An 18,816-nucleotide genomic window follows, 5' to 3' on the forward strand; every position below is an offset into this window, starting at 1 on the left:
TGCCGACACAACGGGGAGTCGCGGCGGGTGCACGGGTCGCACGCGCTGCGGGGCCCCGACGGCGCCGTGGCGTGCCCGGTGCTGCGGCGCTACGTGTGCCCGCTGTGCGGGGCCACCGCCGCCGCCGCCCACACGCTGCGCCACTGCCCGCTCAACCGGGCCCCCCGGGCGCCCGTCCGCCGCGGCCGCCGCAACGCCGCCGGCCGGCGCCTGCGGCGCTGAGCGCCCCCCGCCTCCGCCCCGCCACCCACGCCCCGGATCCCCTGATGGAGCCACGTGCCCGCGGAGGGACCCGCTGTGCCCTGGGTGGGCCCGCAGACGGACCCACGGGTGCACGAGCGGACTCATGGGCCCATGGATGGACCTGCTCAGTGGGTACATCATGGATGGATGCATGGGTGGACCTGTGGACCCACAAGTGGACCTGTGGACTCACAGATGGACCCACTGAGCCATGGATGGACCCACTGAGAGACCCATGGACCCATGGATGGACCTACTGAGCCATGGATGGACCTACTGAGCCATGGATGGATGCATGGGTGGACCCACAGATGGACCTGCTGACCCATGGATGGACCCACTGAACCATGGATGGACCCATGGACAAACCCATGGACAGACCCATGGACAGACCCACTGAGCCATGGATGGAGGCTTGGGTGGACCTGTGGACCCATGGGTGGACCTGCTGACCCATGGATGGACACACTGAGTCATGGATGATCCCAGGAACAGACCCATGGACGGACCCGCTGAACTGCAGACAGAGCCACAGACCAAGGACGGGCCTGTGGATGGACCCACGGACCTGTGAACAGACCCACAGACAGACCCCTGTGCCCACAAATGGACCCATGGACAGATCCACTGAGCCAAAGACAGAGCCACAGACCCAAGGATGGACTCATGGACATACCCACTGACCCACAGATGGACCCATGGCTAGACCCACAGACCCTATCGATGGGCCCACAGACAGATCCAGGAATCCATGAACAGACTCACTGACTCACAGACAGACCCATGGACTCACAGACAGACACACTGACCCATGGAGAAACCCGCTGACCCACGGACAGATCCATAGATGGACAGACATGCTCCTGCGAGAAAGAATATGGGGGGGGGTGCGGGGAGGTTTGAGGCCCATTGGGGTGGGGACTCACCTGCTCCCATTTTGGGGAGATACTTTACTTTTTGGGGGGGTCCCTGTGTGTTTTGAGGGTGGTATTTTGAGTTTCGGGGGGCTACTTCCCCCTCCTCAAGCCCTGTTTTGGGGAGTCCTCTGCATTTTTGGGAGGATTTTTCCATCCCCTCTCTGTTTGCAGGGAATATTTTGCGTTTTGGGGGATATTCTGCATTTCAGGGGTATTTCAGCCCCCCTTTCAGGGGGAGCTCGTGCATAGGTGGGGGCACCCTTGGATGCTGAGCCCTGCGGAGGGGTTTTGGGGAAGATTGGGGAGTTCTGGGGTTTTGGGGAGGGGGTCAAGTCGGGGGGTTGGGAGGGTCCTGCCTCCCCTTCAGCCTGTCCCGGTTAATAAACCTGTTTCGAGGTTCAGCCATGTCCTCGGATCTGTCCCCCCCCCCCACTGCCTCTCCCCCTCCCCCAGTCTTGTGCCTCCCCCCCCACACACACGCAGGTCCGGCCCCCTCCGTGATCCTTGCAGCCCCCTGGTTTCACCCCCATAATCAGAGACACCCCCCCCCCGGCGCTGCTCCCCCCCCCCCGCTGACTGTGCTCCCCACCCCCATGAGGGCGTGAATGGGCGTAGGAGCGGGGGGGGGAGGGCTCGTAGTTATCAGTGGGCGGGGTGGGCCCCTATTTATCAATGGGGCCGGGGTAGTGCCTGGAGTTTATGAATGGTCGAGGGGCGGGGCCTCGGCGTTATCAATGGAAGGGGCGGGGCCTGCGCTGTCACTGCCGGGGCGGGGGCGGGTTCTTCCCGGCCCCGGGATCGAACATGCGGTCCCGCGGCTCCTCCTGCAGCGCGCGCGCGCGCGGCGCCCACCCGGCGGCGCCACGGAGGCGCGAGCTGCCCCTCCGCGCTCCCCCTCCCCTCGCTGAAAGCGGATGACTGACAGCAGCAGCAACCAATTGCCTCCGCGGAGGTGGGCGTGGGCGCGGCCTGGCAGCCAATAGCAGCTGGAGGCGGCTGCGTGGGGTGGAAGGGGGGAGGCCGTTAACGGTCGCCGCCAATGTGGTGCCTCGGCGGGGGGGGGGGGGAAGTGACAGGCAGCGGCGGGAGCCAATGGGATGGCGGGAGCCGTTGGTGGCCGGCCAATGGGGGTGGAAGCGGAGGCCGCGGTAGGCGGGGCTGCGGCTGAGGCAACTGCGGAGCGGGGCGGGCGGGCGGTGAGTGAGCGGGGCCGCCGCTGCCGCCCCCCGCGGCCCCCCCCCCCCCGCGGCCCCTCTCGGGGGTCTCCTCGCGCCGGTGACCCCCCTCTCAAGTCCTGGGTTCCCCCCAGCTCTCCCCCCAAAGACCCCCGGTCCTGGGTTCCCCCTTTTCCCCCCAAAAAATGTCCCCCCCGCCAAGCCCTGGGCTCTCCCCTGCCCTCCCCCAAAGTCCCCTGTAGTCCTGGGGTTCCCTCATTCCCCCCCCAGACCCCCTCCAAACTCTGGGTTCTCCCAGCCCCCCCCAAGTTCCCTATAGTCCTGGGGTTCCCTCATTCCCCCCTAGACCCCCCCCAAACCCTGGGTTCCCCCCCCCCAAGTTCCCTATAGTCCTGGGATTCCTTCGTTCCCCCCTCCAGGCCCTCCCCAAACCCTGGGTTCCCCCAGTCCCCCCCTCAAGTCCCCTATAGTCCTGGGGTTCCCTCATTCCCCCCCCCCCCTTGGCCAACCCCAAGCCCTGAGCTCTCCCCTGCCCCCCCCCCAAGTCCCCTATAGTCCTGGGATTCCCTCATTCCCCCCCCTCGGCCCTCCCCAAAACCTGGGTTCCCCCAGCCCCCCCCAAAGTCCCTTATAGTCCTGGGGTTCCCTCCTTTCCCCCCAGGCCCTCCCCAAACCCTGGGTTCCCCCAGTCTCTCCCCTCCCCAAGCGCTGGGCTTCCCTCTGCCCCCCTGAGTCTTGGGCTCTTCCCTTTCCCCCTCACAAAAGTCCCCCTTAAGCCCCCTGCCCCTCCCCAAGGTCCCCTGTAGTCCTGGAGTCACCTCCTTCCCCCCCCCCCCCCAAGTCCCCCTACTCCTGGGCTTCCCCCTTCCCCCACAAAAGCACTCCCCCAAGCCCTAGGCTCTTCCCTCTGCCCCCCCCCCAAAAAGCTCTCCCACATCTTGAACTTCCCCAGCCTAAAGCCCCCTCTAATCCCTGGGTTCCCCCCACCACCACTAAAAAAAAAAGCCCACCCCAAGCCCTGGGTTTCCCCTTCCTCCCCCCTAAAGCCTCCCTAAACCCTGGGTTCCCCCCCTGCACCACCGACTCAGAGCCCTGTGTTGCCCCCACCCTGCTCAGACTGCCCCCCTACACACAGCTCCCCCCCAGGCCTTATCCTACCCCCCCCCACGCCCATCCGAAATGCCAGTCTGTTGGCTTCACCCCAGCAACGCCCTGTCTCTGGCATCTCCCCCTGCCCCTGCGTCCCCCCAACCCTGGCACCCCCTCCCCCCCCGAGCATGCCGGTCTCCGCAGGACGCCCACGACGAGCCGGGCCATGGCCAAGCTGCAGTGCCTGCAGGCCGACTACGCGTTCCGGGGCGGCGAGCACGCCGTGCGCATGGCGGTGAACGGCGGCGCGCTGGAGGTCGAGGTGGAGGACCGGCTCACCACGGACCAGTGGAGAGGGGAGTTCGACGCCGCCTGTGAGTGCTGCCGGGAGGGACGCGCGCGGCCCCGACTCCCTCCCGGCTGGCAACCGAGGGGAGCGGGGGGGAGCGTTTCCACCTCCCGCTCCAAAAGCGGAGCGGGAGGCGATGCTCAGAGCAAGGCTCCTCCTGGGTGAAGGAGGCCAGTGGCTAGCGCAGAACCTCGAGTGACTTCAGGACCTGCCTCGACCTCAGACATTTGCTGACTGATGATTCTTCCTTTTTCCTCCTAGTCATTGAAGACCTGACTCACAAGACGGGCAACTTTAAGCAGTTTGGGATTTTTTGCAGCATGCTGGAGTCAGCGCTGACGCAGGTGAGGCCGGCAGAGCTCGTGGCCCGTGGCCTTGCGGGGGATCTGGGCGCCTTGCTGGGACCCGTGGGCCTCCGCGTCTCGGCAAAAAAAAAGCAGAGCAGGGAGCAGCATGCGCCCATTGGCGTGAGGTGTCTCCTCGCCGGGGTGTGTGGGTGGGGGACGCCGAGGGTCCCACCAGGTCCCCACCTGCCCCCTCCTCAGAGCAGCGAGTCCGTCAGCCTGGACCTGCTCACCTACACCGACCTGGAGGCCCTGCGCAGCAGGAAGGTGGGGGTGGGCCCCCGGCACCTCCCCTCCGCCCTCAAGGCCTCGCCGCTCAGCTCCAAGCGCTACCTCATCCTCATCTACTCCGTGGAGTTTGACAGGTAACGTGGAGTTCGACAGGTAACGGCGCCGAGGACGCGGCCGGGGCCGTGCCGCGAGCGCTCCTCCTCACCGCCCGGCCCTCTCCGCAGGATCCACTACCCGCTGCCCCTGCCCTACGTGGGCAAACCCGACCCCGTGGCGCTGCAGAAGGTGATCCGGGAGCTCAAGGAGGAGCTGGCCCTGTTAAAGGCCAGACCCGGCAAGGATTTCCGGGACGCCGAGATCCGACGGCTGCAGGACGAGTGAGCGGGGCGCAGCCGCGAGGACGGGCTCCCATGGCCCCGCTTCCTCTCCCGCGTGCGCTTGGCTCCGTGCCTTGGCGCTCCCGCTGCGGGTCCGTTTCGGAGCCGGCGTTGCGCTCCGCAGCGAGGTGGGAGAGAGCTGGGGCCTGCTGGAGCGAGGTTAGGACTCCTGGGCCCCCTATTCCTGCTCCCGCTGGTGGAGTGAGGAGGAGGGAACCAGAAGACGCCCCTTGGTTTTGCCCCAGCTTGCAGAGGAGTGCCCAAAACGGGGCAAAACGGGCTCAGCACTGCCGATGTGGCGTTGCCAGCCGCTCTGCTGCTTTCCCTAAGGGGACGGAGACGAGTTCCTTTTTTCCCCTTTCCTCTGGGATGCAGTGGAGCAGCTCTGGAGGCAACTCCATGTGGAAAACGAGCCAGAGGCTGCTCGCCAGCCCTCACCCGACCCGTTTCCCCGGCCAGGCTGCAGCGGACGCTGGAGGAGAAGCAGGAGGTGGAGTCGGTGGTGCTGGGCCTGCAGGAGGAGATGCGGCTCGCCACCAAGAGCTGTGCCGCCAAGGAGGTGAAGATCCTGAAGAAGATCGTGCAGAGCCTCGAGGAGGAGCTGCTGAAGGAGAAAACCAAGCACCAGCGAGCGGCCACCAAGCGCCTGCAGGAGAACCGGCAGCTGGCCAGCGAGGTGGGGCTGCCCGCCGCCACCAGCCGCGCGCCCCTCTCTCCCCTCCGGCAGTGTTTAACCACGCAGCGGGTATTTAACGGCCCCCGAGAGGCGGCTCGGGGCAGGAGGTGGAGCAGGAGGTGTGGGGTGGACTCTGCCGGCTCCGACACGGAGCAGGGAGCGAACCCTTCCCCTTCCTTAGCTGGCGGAGGTGAAGGCGTCGGAGAGGACCCTGCGGATCCGCGTCAAGAGCCTCACCGCCGAGCTGGCCTTGTACAAGAAGGGGTGAGTTGCCCCGGCAGCCGGCCCCTCTGCTGCTTCCGGGGGTCCCCCCCCAGCAAGCGGGGGCGGAGAGGGAGCCCGTAGCCTCACGGGACGGAGCCGGGAGAACTTCAGGGAGCAAAAATTGGGTTTTGCAGGGTGCGGGTCCAGGGCTCGGAGCCTGCAGGCCGCCTGGAAGCAGAGAGAGCGGCGCTGCCGTGAGACCCTTCGCCCTGGGGAGGAGCTGGGCCGGGGGCAGGGGTGGCCGGGGCACCCCCCCACTTCCCGCCCGGCCGCCCTCTTCCCCGCTCCCTTCCCTCTCCGCAGGCGTTCGACGCCCACCGGCTCGGCCCCGCAGAGCCGCTCGGCCGCCGCCCGCGCCTCCGGGCACGGCAAGGCCCGCGAGGAACCGCGCTCCAGCTCCGGCGAGCGCGCCGCGGCCTGGCCGCCCCCGCGCCAGCGCTCCGCGTCCAGGGAGAGCCGCGGCGGGAGCCAGAGCCGCCTCCCGCGCCAGTCCCCCTCGCCCGCAGGTGAGGGGCCGGGGGGGTGGGGGGGGCGCCACGGCTCCCTCCCAACTCCCCAAATCCCAGGCCCGGCGCCGCGGAGGCCCTGACGCCCTCGTCTCCTCCCCGCCAGGCTCCCGCCCGCCGCGTTTCGACCCCACCGCCTTCGTCAAGGCCAAGGAGCGCAAACAGAAGGAGGCCGAGCTGAGAAAGTAAGTCCCAGCAGCGCTCGGAGGCGGCTTTTTGCTCTCTGGAGCGCCCCCAAATCCTCCTCTCCGCCCCGTTTCCGACGCGAAACCGCCCCGATCCTCCCATCCGTCCGCTCTCCAACACGGAAAAGCCCCCGGGGCGTCCCCGGAGGCTGGCGCTAGCCGAGCCGGCCTGGCCCTCGCGGTGCCTCTCACTGCCCTCTCCCTTGGGTGCAGCCCGCGGCGGCCGCGGCGAGGGGCCGGCGCCGTCCCCTGGGCCCGCGGCGTTTCGGCTGGCGGCGGCGGCGGCGACAGCCCGGGGAGGAGCCGCGGGCGCAGCTCGTCGGGTGAGTCGCCGGCTGCCGCAGCGCGGTCCCTTCCCCCCCCCCCATTTCCCCCCAACCCCTTCCCAGCTGCCGCTCGGTCTCTGAGCTCCTCCCGCCGCCTCTCTCCTCAGCGGAAAGCGTCCGGAGCCGACGCTCGGCGGTGAGCTCGGGCAGCGAGGCGGATGAGTACTCGGAGCCCGTGCCCCTCAGGTAAGGAGCGCGGCGGAGGGCCGGACGCCTGGGCCCCCTCGCTGGCCTGCGGGGGAGGACTCGAGTCGCGCTTCCCTGCGGCAGGGGCAGGCGGAGAGCGGCGCGGACCAGGAAACCCTTGAGCTCCTCGTCCTGGAACGGCCCCAGCTCGGTGAGCGGCTCTGCGGCGGCGAGCCGGGACGCCCGCGGTCCCTCCCCGGCTCCGAGCCAGAAACCTCTCGCTTCTTGCCCCAGAGGGGTGGGGGGGGGGAGGAGAGGGTGGGGGTCTGACACCAGCCGAGCCGGTGGCACAGGCGCCCGCTCACCTCCCTGCGCCTCCTGCCAGGCTCCTCGCGCCGCCGGGCACAAGAAGCACTCGGCCAGCACGCCCAGCTCGGGCCGGCGCGCGGGGAAAGGTGAGCCCCCCCCCCCAAAAAAAAAAAACCCTCGTCCCCTCCGCGTTTTCAGCACTGCGGGCCCTTCGCCGACCCCCTTCCCCCTCCGTCACCCGCAGAGAACCTGTATGAGGAGCCGGCGGCCGACCTGTCGGAGATCGACGCCCGGCTGCAGGCGCTGCAGGAGTACATGAACAACCTGGACACCCGCACGTAACGCCCGCCCCCCCCCTCGCCCTCTTTTGGGCCCTCGGAGCCGCGGCGCCTGGAAAAGAAGGGGGGGGGAGGACGTGGCCCCCCTCCGGGGGACCCCCCCCTCCGGGGCACACGATTCTCCGTGTAAATAAACCTTCCGTGTGGCCCCCGCGGTGCCGAGCTTCGCCCGGGGTGGGGTGGGGGGGGTGAACGGGCCCGTCCTGCTCGCTGGCTGTGTCACCGCCCCGCTGCGGCCCCCCCCGCCGTGGCCCCCATGGGGCTGGGGGGCTGCTGCTGGGGACAGGGGACGCGGCTGGAGGAAGAGCACGGGGTGGCCGGGGACGGGGGACGAGGCAGTGGCACAGGACGAAGGTCCTGGGCCAGGGACAGAGAAGGGGCTTGGGGGACACAGCTAGGGCCACCGCCAGGGCCACCCGGACGTGGGGCAGGGGATGGTGACGGAGGGGACGCGAGGATGGAGGAGACAGCAGGGCGACGGTGACGCGCCACCTCTCCGATCATCTCTCCTGACGTCCCCTGGGCCGCCAGCGAGCTCAAAGGCCACCGCGCCGCAGGTGGCACCAGCCGTGCTGGTGGCACGCTCTGCACCCCCGGGTGCCCCTGGGATTCCTCCCCAGACCCCCCCCCCCACCCATCCCTGTGCCCTTCACTTCCCACCAGGACTTGGAGCCACGGTCGCCCCTGCGCTGGAGCCGGCGCCGCCGTGGGCGTCCTCCCCGGCGGGGTTTATTTGCTGCCGAGTTTTGATAAAGCCCTTGAGTGGGGCAGGAAAAACCCACCCGAAAACAACAAGTGAGGGTTGGGGTGGGGGGAAACCCGCACCAGACCCACGGCCTGGTGACGGTGACACCGTGACTACACTGGCAGCAGGTCACCATGAACGTCAGGCAGGAGGCCGCAGCCGGTGACGTTCAGGCGCGTGGTGTGAAGCGCCACAGCGGCAGCCTGGTACCGGTGACACCGCAGCTACGCCGTCAGCAAGCCACCACCTTCGTCAAGCAGGAGACTGTGGCTGGTGGCCACAGTCACAAGGTGGTCACAGGCCAGGCGGACGCGGCAGGAGGCACCAGAGCAGCAGTCCAGGGGCAGTGACACCGCGGCGCCGCTGGCAGCGAGCCACCACGTACGTCAAGCAGAAGGCCACAGCTGGTGACGCCATCAACCACAGCATGGAGATCGGCACGTGCCACGAGGTGCTAGTGACACCGTCGGCCAGGGCACGGAGGTCATCAGGTGCCATGAGGCACTGGCGGCACCACGGCTACACCGTGGGCAAGTCACCACCTACGTCGAGCAGGAGGCCACAGCTGGTGGCATCTGCCACAGCATGGAGGTCGCCATGTGCTATGAGGTGCCGGTGCCACCGCAGCTACGCCACGGGCAAGTCGCTGCGGATGTCGGGCAGGAGGCCGCAGCTGGTGGTGCTCAGTACAGAGGTCACCACGGGCCACGAGGTGCTGGTGGCAAGTCACCACGGCTGTCAGGCAGGAGGCCACAGCCGGTGGCACCATGGGGGTGCAGTACAGAGGTCACCATGGGCCACGAGGTGCCGGTGGCAAGTCACCACAGATGTCAAGCAGGAGGCCACAACCGGTGGCACCATGGAGGTCACCACGGGCCACGAGGTGCCAATGGCAAGTCACCACAGACGTCAGGCAGGAGGCCACAGCCGGTGGCCCCATCAGCTGCAAGACAGAGGTCACCATGGGCCACGAGGTGCTGGTGGCAAGTCACCACAGATGTCAGGCAGGAGGCCACAGCCGGTGGCACCATGGGGGTGCAGTACAGAGGTCACCATGGGCCACGAGGTGCCGGTGGCAAGTCACCACAGATGTCAAGCAGGAGGCCACAACCGGTGGCACCATGGAGGTCACCACGGGCCACGAGGTGCCAATGGCAAGTCACCACAGACGTCAGGCAGGAGGCCACAGCCGGTGGCCCCATCAGCTGCAAGACAGAGGTCACCATGGGCCACGAGGTGCTGGTGGCAAGTCACCACAGATGTCAGGCAGGAGGCCACAGCCGGTGGCACCATGGAGGTCACCACGGGCCACGAGGTGCCAATGGCAAGTCACCACAGATGTCGGGCAGGAGGCCACAGCTGGTGGCACCATGGAGGTCACCACGGGCCACGAGGTGCTGGTGGCAAGTCACCACAGATGTCAAGCAGGAGGCCTCAACTGGTGGCACCACGGAGGTCACCACGGGCCACGACGTGCTGGTGGCAAGTCACCACAGATGTTGGGCAGGAGGCCACAGCCGGTGGCCCCAGCAGCTGCGGCACGGAGACCATCACGGGCCACAAGGCGCCGGCGGCAATTCGCCGCGGATGTCGGGCAGGAGGCCGCAGCCGGCGACGATGTCCACGGCGGCGGCCACGGCGCGCAGGTCGCGGCGGGCCAGCCGGAGGCTGTGGGAGGCGCCGGCGGCGGCGGCCTGGGCCCGGCCCAGGGGGGCGGCCAGGGCGCCGAGGTGCCGGGCGGCCTCGGCGTAGCCGCGCCGCACGGCTCCCCCCACGGCGCCCCGCAGCCGCGCGTTGCCCTCCAGCAGCCGCTGCTGCAGCAAGGAGCCGCCCCACGGCGCCGGCGCCGCCTCCGGCCGCTCCGCCGCCGCCGGGCTCCGCTCCACCACCAGCGGCGGCAGGTCCGGGAAGCCCTTCGGCCTCGCCGCCTCCTCCTCCTCCTCCTCGGAGTCGGTCTCGGAGGCTTCGCCCGGCACCTTGAGCCCCGGCGGGGCGGCGCAGGCGGCCGCCGCGTACAGCTCCGAGTCGGAGTCGCTCTCCGAGGCCTCGCCGGGCACCACCGCCTCGGTGCGGGCGGCCGCCATGGCCCCACCTGGGGGGGCGGCGAGGGGGGGGGTGGGGTGGGGTGGGATGCGGCACCCCTCTCGCCCCCCCCCCCCACACGCAGGCCCCCTAATGCCTCTCAGCCTCCCCCCAGCCCCACGGAGACCCCCAGACCCCTCACCCAGGGCCCTCCAGACCCTCTCAGCCTGCCCCCCAACCCCACAGAGACCTCCAGACCCTCTCAGCCTCTCCCCAGCCCCACGGAGACCCCCAGACCCCTCACCCAGGGCCCTCCAGACCCTCTTTGCCTCCCCCCAGCCCCACAGAGACCCCCCAGATCCCTCACCCAGGGCCCTCCAGACCCTCTCAGCCTCCCCCCAGTCCCACAGAGACCCCCCAGACCTCTCACCCAGAGCCCTCCAGACCCTCTCAGCCTCCCCCCAGCCCCACGGAGACCTCCAGACCCCTCACCCAGGGCCCTCCAGATCCTCTCAGCCTCTCCCCAGCCCCACGGAGACCCCCAGACCCCTCACCCAGAGCCCTCCAGACCCTCTCAGCCTCCCCCCAGCCCCACAGAGACCCCCAGACCCCTCACCCAAGGCCCTCCAGACCCTCTCAGCCTCCCCCCCCAGCCCCACAGAGACCTCCAGACCCTCTCAGCCTGCCCCTCAGCCCCACGGAGACCCCCCAGCCCCCGCACTCATGACCCTCCAGACCCTCTTTGCCCCCCTCTCCCCGCCCCATAGCAATGCCCTGGGCCCCTTGACCCTCCAGCCTCCCTCCCCGGCCCTCTGGCCCCTCCCCAGCCCCATGGCGACCCCCGACCCCCCCCCCCACGCTCAGGGACCCTCCCCCAGCCCCCACAACCCCCCACCTGGCGCCCGGCGCCTCCGCAGGTCACATGACAGGCGGCGCGCGCAGCGCCCGCGTCACGTGCCCCCGGCGGCGCCCTCACTCGCCATGGCGGGGCGGGGGCGGTGCCAGGAGTGCGCAGGGCGCATGCGCGGAGCCGGGAGAACGAGGTGGGGGGGGCGGCCGGGCGCGCTCTGCCCCCTGGCGGCCGGCGGTGGGAGCGCTCCGCCCTGCGGGCGGGGACACGGGGGGGATCGGGGGGACCTGGGGGCACTGGGGGGGATCGGGGGAGCTGGGGACACTGAGGGGGATCGGGGGGACATGGGGGCACTGGGGGGGATCGGGGGAGCTGGGGGCACTGGGGGGGGATCGGGGGGACCTGGGGGCACTGGGGGGGAGCTGGGGGTACTGGGGGGGATCGGGGGAGCTGGGGACACTGGGGGGGATCGGGGGGACCTGGGGGCACTGGGGGGGAGCTGGGGGTACTGGGGGGGATCGGGGGACCTGGGGGCACTGGGGGGGATCGGGGGAGCTGGGGACACTGAGGGGGATCGGGGGGACCTGGGGGCACTGGGGGGGAGCTGGGGGTACTGGGGGGGATCGGGGGAGCTGGGGGCACTGGGGGGGATCGGGGGGACCTGGGGGCACTGGGGGGGATCGGGGGAGCTGGGGACACTGGGGGGGGATCGGGGGGACCTGGGGGCACTGGGGGGGATCGGGGGAGCTGGGGACACTGGGGGGGATCGGGGGGACCTGGGGGCACTGGGGGGGATCGGGGGAGCTGGGGACACTGGGGGGGGATCGGGGGGACCTGGGGGCACTGGGGGGGATCGGGGGAGCTGGGGACACTGAGGGGGATCGGGGGGACCTGGGGGCACTGGGGGGGAGCTGGGGGTACTGGGGGGGATCGGGGGAGCTGGGGACACTGGGGGGGGACCTGGGGGCACTGGGGGGAGCTGGGGGTACTGGGGGGGATCAGGGGAGCTGGGGACACTGGGGGGGATCGGGGGGACCTGGGGGTACTGGGGGGGATCGGGGGAGCTGGGGACACTGGGGGGGATCAGGGGGACCTGGGGGCACTGGGGGGGGGAGCTGGGAACACTGGGGGGGACCTGGGGGCACTGGGGGACACTGGGGGGGAATCAGGGGAGCTGGGGACACTGAGGGGGATCCGGGGGACCTGGGGGCACTGGGGGGGGATCGGGGGAGCTGGGAACACTGGGGGGGGGGAGCTGGGGACACTGGGGGGATCGGGTGGACCTGGTGGCACTGGGGGGGGGATCGGGGAACCTTGAGGCGCTGAGGGGATTGGGGGACCTGGGGGCATTGGGGACATTGGGGGGCACGGGGGGGGGGGGGTCAGGGGAGCTGGACTTTGCTGCCTGGTTCCTGGAGGCCGGGGCCGCCTCCATCCCCATCCCACGGCCGGTGCCCAGTTCGCCACTGGGAGCTGGTGCCAGAGGCGTTTGCACACTCACGGGCACCCGCACGCTCACGAGCACCCCCAGGCACCAGGTCCAATGCCAGAGGCATTTGCACACTCATGGGCACCCGCACGCTCACGAGCATCCTGAGACACCAGGTCCAATGCCAGAGGCGTTTGCACACTCACGGGCACCCGCACGCTCACGAGCATCCTGAGACACCAGGTCCAATACCAGAGGCATTTGCACACTCACGGGCACCCGCACGCTCACGAGCACCCCCAGGCACCAGGTCCAATGCCAGAGGCGTTTGCACACTCAGGGCACCCGCATGCTCACGAGCACCCCCAGGCACCAGGTCCAATGCCAGAGGCATTTGCACACTCACGGGCACCCGCACGCTCACGAGCACCCCCAGGCACCAGGTCCAATGCCAGAGGCATTTGCACACTCACGGGCACCCGCACGCTCACAAGCACCCCCCCCCAGGCACCAGGTCCAATGCCAGAGGCATTTGCAGCTCACGGGCACCCGCACGCTCACAAGCACCTCCCCAGGCACCAGGTCCAATGCCAGAGGCATTTGCACACTCATGGGCACCCGCACGCTCACAAGCACCCCCCCCCAGGCACCAGGTCCAATGCCAGAGGCATTTGCACACTCACGGGCACCCGCACGCTCACAAGCACCTCCCCAGGCACCAGGTCCAATGCCAGAGGCATTTGCACACTCACGGGCACCCGCACGCTCACAAGCACCCCCCCCCCAGGCACCAGGTCCAATGCCAGAGGCATTTGCACACTCACGGGCACCCGCACGCTCACAAGCACCTCCCCAGGCACCAGGTCCAGTGCCAGAGGTGTTTGCACACTCAGGGCACCCAAAGGCTCCAGCTGCCACCCTTAACCCCTGCGGCACGCCGAGAGCTGCCTGGGGGTGTGTGTGTGGGGGGGTCCCCACACCCTCGGGGGTCCCCGTGCCCCCCCCCCCAGGACCAGGCACCAGCAGGGCTCAGCCCCCCCCCCCCCCCCCAGGCACCCCCTGCCCGTCACCCTGGCCTCAGGGCAGAACCCTTGCACGGGCTGCGCGCCGCCGTGCCGCGGAGCTTTGCACGCGCGGGCTGCACCCGTCCCCCGTGTCCCCTGCACGTCTCTCGTCCCTCTCACCCCCCCCCCCCACGTCCCCGCTCCGCCGCCCTCGTCCCCACGCCGCACGTGCCGGAGCCGGAGCCGGAGCCGCCCGGGACATTGCTGCCGCCTGACTCAGGCGCGGGGAGGAGACGGTGCCGCTGCCGACCGGGATGAGCAGCAACGCGGCTCCCACTGGCGCAGCCAGAATTTCTGCCTAATCCGCACTTAATTATTTCCTCCCGAGCCCGGGCCGGTTGGTTTGTTGTTTTATTATTATTATTTTTTTTTTCCTTCCCCGGTGCATTTGTCATCGGAGCCCAGAGGGAAACAGGCCAGGTGTGGTCGGAGCCTCCGGAGCCGCCGGCCTCGGTCCCCTTATAAATCGGGCGAGCGCCGGCGAGGAGGCGATGGATAAATGTGGCCGGAGGTAGCCGGGAGCGCGGCGAGCCCGGATGCAGCCGGCGGCGGGGCAGGATCTGACGGCGGCGGCTTGGGTAGGACGGGGACAGGGACGGGGATGGGGCACGGCGCCCTGCTCCGGGGTGCGGGGTAGCACTCAAAAGGGGGTTGGGGGGGGGGAGATGGCACCTGGACGGCCACTGGTGTCCCCAGTCCAACCAGTTCCGTGGCCACCAGTGTCCCCAGTTCAGCCTGGCCAGTGTCCCCCCAGTCCAGGCTGTCCCATGCCCACTCATGTCCCCAGTTCAGCCTGGCCAGTGTCCCCCAGTCCAGCCAGTCCCATGTCCACTCGTGTCCCCAGTTCAGCCTGGACAGTGTCCCTCCAGTCCAGGCTGTCCCATGGCTACCAGTGTCCCCAGTTCAGCCTGGCCAGTGTCCCCCCAGTCCAGGCTGTCCCATGTCCACTGGTGTCCCCAGTTCAGCCTGGCCAGTGTCCCCCAGTCCAGCCAGTCCCATGTCCACTCGTGTCCCCAGTTCAGCCTGGACAGTGTCCCCCCAGTCCAGGTTGTCCCATGGCCACCAGTGTCCCCAGTTCAGCCTGGCCAGTGTCCCCCAGTCCAGCCAGTCCCATGTCCACTGGTGTCCCCAGTTCAGCCTGGCCAGTGTCCCCCAGTCCAGGCTGTCCCATGGCCACTGGTGTCCCCAGTTCAACCTGGCCAGTGTCCCCCCAGTCCAGGCTGTCCCATGGCCACCAATGTCCCCAGTTCAGCCTGGCCAATGTCCCCCAGTTTGGCCAGTCCCACAACCGCCGATGTCCTCAGTCCAGACTGTCCCATGATCACCAGTGTCCCCAGTTCAGGCTGTCCCAAGACCACCAGTGTCCCCAGCACAGGCTGTCCCAGCGTCCCCAGTCCAACGTGCCCCATGGCCACCAGCGCAGTCTCCCCAGCCCCGGCTGCCCCACGTCCCCAGTGTCCCCAGCGTCCCCAGGAGCAGCCCCTCTGCGGCGCGTGTCCCCCCCCCCACTCCGTCCCACCGCGGCGGCAGCGCGGTGACACCCGGCTCCCCGCGCCGGCAGTGCGGCTGCCGCCCTCCGCGTGCCGTCGGCCCCGCGACGCCCACGAGCTGCAGCGAGGAGGAGGAGGAGGTGGCCTGCCTGGGGCACCCCGGGGTGCCCCGGGGCTGCGGGTGCCTGCCGCCCGGCGGGGACAGCGCCTTCGTGGAGGTGGAGCCCGGGGAGGACCGAGGTACGGCCACCGCGGCGCCCGTCCCCTCCCATCCCATCCCATTGCATCCCATTCCCATCCCCATCCCATTCCCATCCCATCCTATTCCCATCCCACCTATTCTGCCCCATCCTATCCCGTCCCTGCCAGCCAATCCTATCCCATCGTGTCCCGTTGCTCTCATCCCATCATGTCCCATCCCATCCCTGCCATCGGATCCCATCCCTCCAATCCTGTCCCATCCCATCCCATCCCAACCATTTGATCCTTCCCATCCTGTCTCTCCCATCTGATCCCTCCCATCTTTCCCTCTGCATCCCATCCTATCCCATCCCTCCCAACTGATCCATCCCATTCTTCCCATCTGATCCCATCCCATTCCTTCCATCCCATCCCGTCCTGCCCCATCCCATCTTCCCCACATGATCCCATCCCATCCCATCCTTCCCACATACACAGTCCTAGCAGTCCCAAAATCCACCTAAGCAGCCTCAAAACCGTTGGGTTTTGCCCCGGGCCACCGCTCGGCCAGGGATCTTCACCCAGGTTGCACCAAATCCCAGATGTTCTGCCCCAAACCCCCCCCCTTCTTCCCTCTCTCCCATGCCCAACGGGCTTGGCGCCGGCGGGTGGCTCCGGGGTGCCCCCCGCTGCCGACCGGCGCCTCGTCTTCCCCAGAGCTGTTGACGGAGGATGACGTTTACTGCCGGTGCCTCTCCAAGACGCTGTGTCACACGTCCACCCCCGTCACCGTGGGCTTCTACGCGCCCTGCGGCCACCGCATCTACTCGCTGCTCGACAAGGTCACGGGTAGGTGCGGGGTGGTGGCACGTTCGCCCCCCTGGATTTGGGGGCCCTCCTGGGCCACGTCCAGCCCATCTGCCCCATTTGAGGTCCCACCTGCACCACGTCCCGCTCATCTGCTCTCCAACATCTGAGGTCCCACCTGCACCACGTCCAGCCCATCTGCTCCCCAACATCTGAGGTGCCTCTTGCACCACGTCCACCCCATCTGCCCCATCTGAGGTGCCTCCTGCACCACGTCCAGCCCATCTGCTCCCCAACATCTGAGGTGCCTCTTGCACCATGTCCAGCCCATCTGCCCCATCTGAGGTCCCGCCTGCACCACGTCCAGACCATGTACTCACCAACATCTGAGGTCCCTCTTGCACCACGTCCAGCCCATCTGCTCCCCAACATCTGAGGTGCCTCTTGCACCACGTCCAGCCTATCTGCCCCATCTGAGGTCCTGCCTGCACCACGTCCAGCCCATCTGCTCCCCAACATCTGAGGTGCCTCTTGCACCATGTCCAGCCCATCTGCCCCATCTGAGGTGCCTCTTGCACCACGTCCTGCCCATCTGCTCCTCAGGTTTGGGACAACGTTGCCCACACAGCCCCTCTTGAAGCCCCACCAGGAGATGACGCTGTGGGACGGAGGTGACCCACGGCCGCTCTCTCTCTGTGTCCCCAGGCTTCATGCGAGAGGAGATGGCGCGGCGCGAGGAAGCCGAGCTGCAGAAGAGCCACCAGAAGGCGCGCAGCCCCGAGGGCTGGGGGCTGCTGCTGGCCCTGTGGTACCTGGCTTTCTACAAGCCGGTGATCACCGAAGTCCACCTGCGCAGGAAAAACATCAAGTTCATCTTCATCCGCTTCAGCGCCTGGCAGTACGCGGGCTGCGACAAGCTCTGGGCCGGGCTGGTGACCACCCTCTGCGACAGCATCCGCCACCACTTCGGGCCTCTGCCGCTCAGCGTCTTCCACGTCATGGGCAGCCGGCCCCACTTTGCCTCCGGCTTCAGCCAGCGGGAGTGGGTCCTCAAGAAAAGCACGTGCCTCAAGCTTTGGGGGATGCTCTTCGTGCTGAGCGCGGGCCTCAGCGTGCTCTTGGTGGCCCTGCTGGTGCCCGGCATCAAGGACAACCACGCGCTGAAGGTGATCGGCAGCACCGTCGCCTCGCTGTCGGGCTCCGGCTTGGTGCTGGGCGTCGTCTCCGTCGTCAAGAACCTGCTCATCAGCGAAAAGAAGAAGATCGAGCGGCTGACCAACAGCGAGAAGTTCACCAGCCAGCTGGGCTTCATGAGCAAGGTGCGCAACGAGATCGAGGTGCTCATCGACTTCCTGGCCTTCATGGAGATCTTCGAGCGGCGGCGGCTCCGCATCGTGCTGGAGATCACCAGCCTGGACATCTGCTACCCGGAGAAGGTGGCCGGGGTGCTCAACGCCATGAACACGTTGCTCTCGGACACCAACAGCCCCTTCATCTTCATCCTGGTGGTGGACCCCAGCGTGATCGTGCCGTGCCTGGAGCAGACGAGCTGCATGAAGGGCCTGGCCGACAACGGCTACCTCTACCTCAACCGCACGGTGACGTTGCCCTTCTCCATCCCGGAGATGGGCGTGAGGTCCAAGCTGCAGTGCGTGGAGGACGCGGTGCAGACGCGCGAGGACCTCATGTACCGCATCATCACGAGGAACGTGGAGAGGAACGTGCGCCGGAGCCGGGCCAAGGGCCGGGGCGAGCCGGAGGCGGCGGCGCCGCGGGAGCTCAGCCGGCACGAGGTGGACGCCGAGGCCGTGCGCTACATCCACGCCGCCTTCCGCTGCCTGCACGACGCCGCCGACAGCCTCTACCGCTACGTGCCGTCCAGCAGCGTCCAGGTGCGCCGCATCGTCAACACCATCCCCATCACGCTGCGGCTCATGCTGCACCACGGCGGGCCGCGGCGGGACCTCTCGGCCCGCGCCGCCGCCGCTTGGGTGGTGTTGGCCAACCAGTGGCCGTGTCGTTTGAGCTGGGCCTTGCAGTGCATGGAGGACGCCGGGCAGGACGCCTTGGCCACCCGCACGTTGTGGAGCGTCTTCGAGGAGAACGCGCGGGAGCTGAGCGGCGCGCGGGAGGCGCTGCGCCGGGCGCTGTGCCTGGACGGCGACGCCGAGCTCTTCGAGCGCTTCCTGGCGCGCGATTTCCCCTTCACGGCCGCCGAGGCCGCTCACCTGCTCCGCTTCACCGTCAACCTGGACCACTCCATCCGGCGCGAGATGGGGCTGCTGCGGGACCTGGCGCGCCTGGCGCGGGCCAGCGCCGCCGCCGCCGCCGCCGCCGCCGTCTCCAGGAGCGTGCAGTGCCCGGCCCCGGAGTGACGCGGAGCCGCCGGGAATTAAAAAGCCCCCAAAACGGTGAAAAAAGCCTCCAAAAAAATCGTAATTAACGACGATGCTGCAAACGGGGCAGCTGGCGCCAGCCGCGGGCGCCCGGTGTTCCCAGTGCTCCCAGTGGCGCAGGGGACGGAGGGTGGGAGGTGGCGGTGCCCGAGGAAGACTCTGGTGCGGCGCCTTCGGCCGCCATGCCGGTTGTAGGGGGGGACTGGGAAGGACTGGTTGGAGGTGGGAGGAGAGACTGGAGGAGACTGGGCCAGGCTGGGAGGGAACTGGGAGAGACTGGGAGGAGGTGAGAGAGACTGGGGAGACTGGGCTAGGCTGGGAGGGAACTGGGAGAGGCTAAGGGGGACTGGGAGAAGGCGGGAGGAGAGACTGGGGGAG

At 68.8% G+C, this 18,816-nt stretch overlaps 3 protein-coding genes across 6 annotated transcripts; 2 read left to right on the forward strand and 1 right to left on the reverse strand.

Moving 5' to 3' along the window:
* The first annotated feature begins 2,323 nt into the window (after positions 1–2,323).
* Positions 2,324–7,603, forward strand: CCDC61 (coiled-coil domain containing 61). Of its 4 annotated transcripts, none has more exons than XM_062598249.1 (15): positions 2,324–2,356; positions 3,629–3,798; positions 4,035–4,117; positions 4,319–4,482; positions 4,573–4,725; positions 5,185–5,401; positions 5,583–5,665; positions 5,800–5,859; positions 5,969–6,171; positions 6,278–6,356; positions 6,570–6,679; positions 6,790–6,868; positions 6,953–7,019; positions 7,194–7,263; positions 7,362–7,603. In XM_062598249.1, exons 2-15 carry the CDS (start codon positions 3,651–3,653, stop codon positions 7,457–7,459), a joined length of 1,614 nt encoding a protein of 537 aa, XP_062454233.1. In that variant the 5' UTR covers positions 2,324–2,356; positions 3,629–3,650; the 3' UTR covers positions 7,460–7,603. The 4 variants fall into 4 exon arrangements, with proteins under 4 accessions (XP_062454233.1, XP_062454234.1, XP_062454236.1 ...); XM_062598250.1 differs by having other exon boundaries at positions 6,959–7,019; XM_062598252.1 differs by lacking the exon at positions 6,570–6,679 and having other exon boundaries at positions 6,746–6,868.
* A 525-nt stretch (positions 7,604–8,128) lies between these two features.
* On the reverse strand, positions 8,129–11,181 carry BLOC1S3 (biogenesis of lysosomal organelles complex 1 subunit 3). Its single transcript, XM_062598266.1, has 2 exons — positions 11,118–11,181; positions 8,129–10,292 (listed from the first exon to the last, which is right to left on the reverse strand). Exon 2 carries the CDS (start codon positions 10,282–10,284, stop codon positions 9,751–9,753), a length of 534 nt encoding a protein of 177 aa, XP_062454250.1. The 5' UTR covers positions 10,285–10,292; positions 11,118–11,181; the 3' UTR covers positions 8,129–9,750.
* Positions 11,182–14,101: 2,920 nt separating this feature from the next.
* Positions 14,102–18,417, forward strand: NKPD1 (NTPase KAP family P-loop domain containing 1). The gene is made up of 4 exons (XM_062598198.1): positions 14,102–14,143; positions 15,127–15,295; positions 15,953–16,084; positions 16,748–18,417. The coding sequence occupies exons 1-4, from the start codon at positions 14,102–14,104 to the stop codon at positions 18,415–18,417; spliced, it is 2,013 nt and encodes a 670-aa protein (XP_062454182.1).
* Positions 18,418–18,816: the final 399 nt, after the last annotated feature.

This window comes from Rhea pennata, chromosome 32 (assembly GCF_028389875.1).
Source record: "Rhea pennata isolate bPtePen1 chromosome 32, bPtePen1.pri, whole genome shotgun sequence".
Taxonomy (NCBI): domain Eukaryota; kingdom Metazoa; phylum Chordata; class Aves; order Rheiformes; family Rheidae; genus Rhea; species Rhea pennata.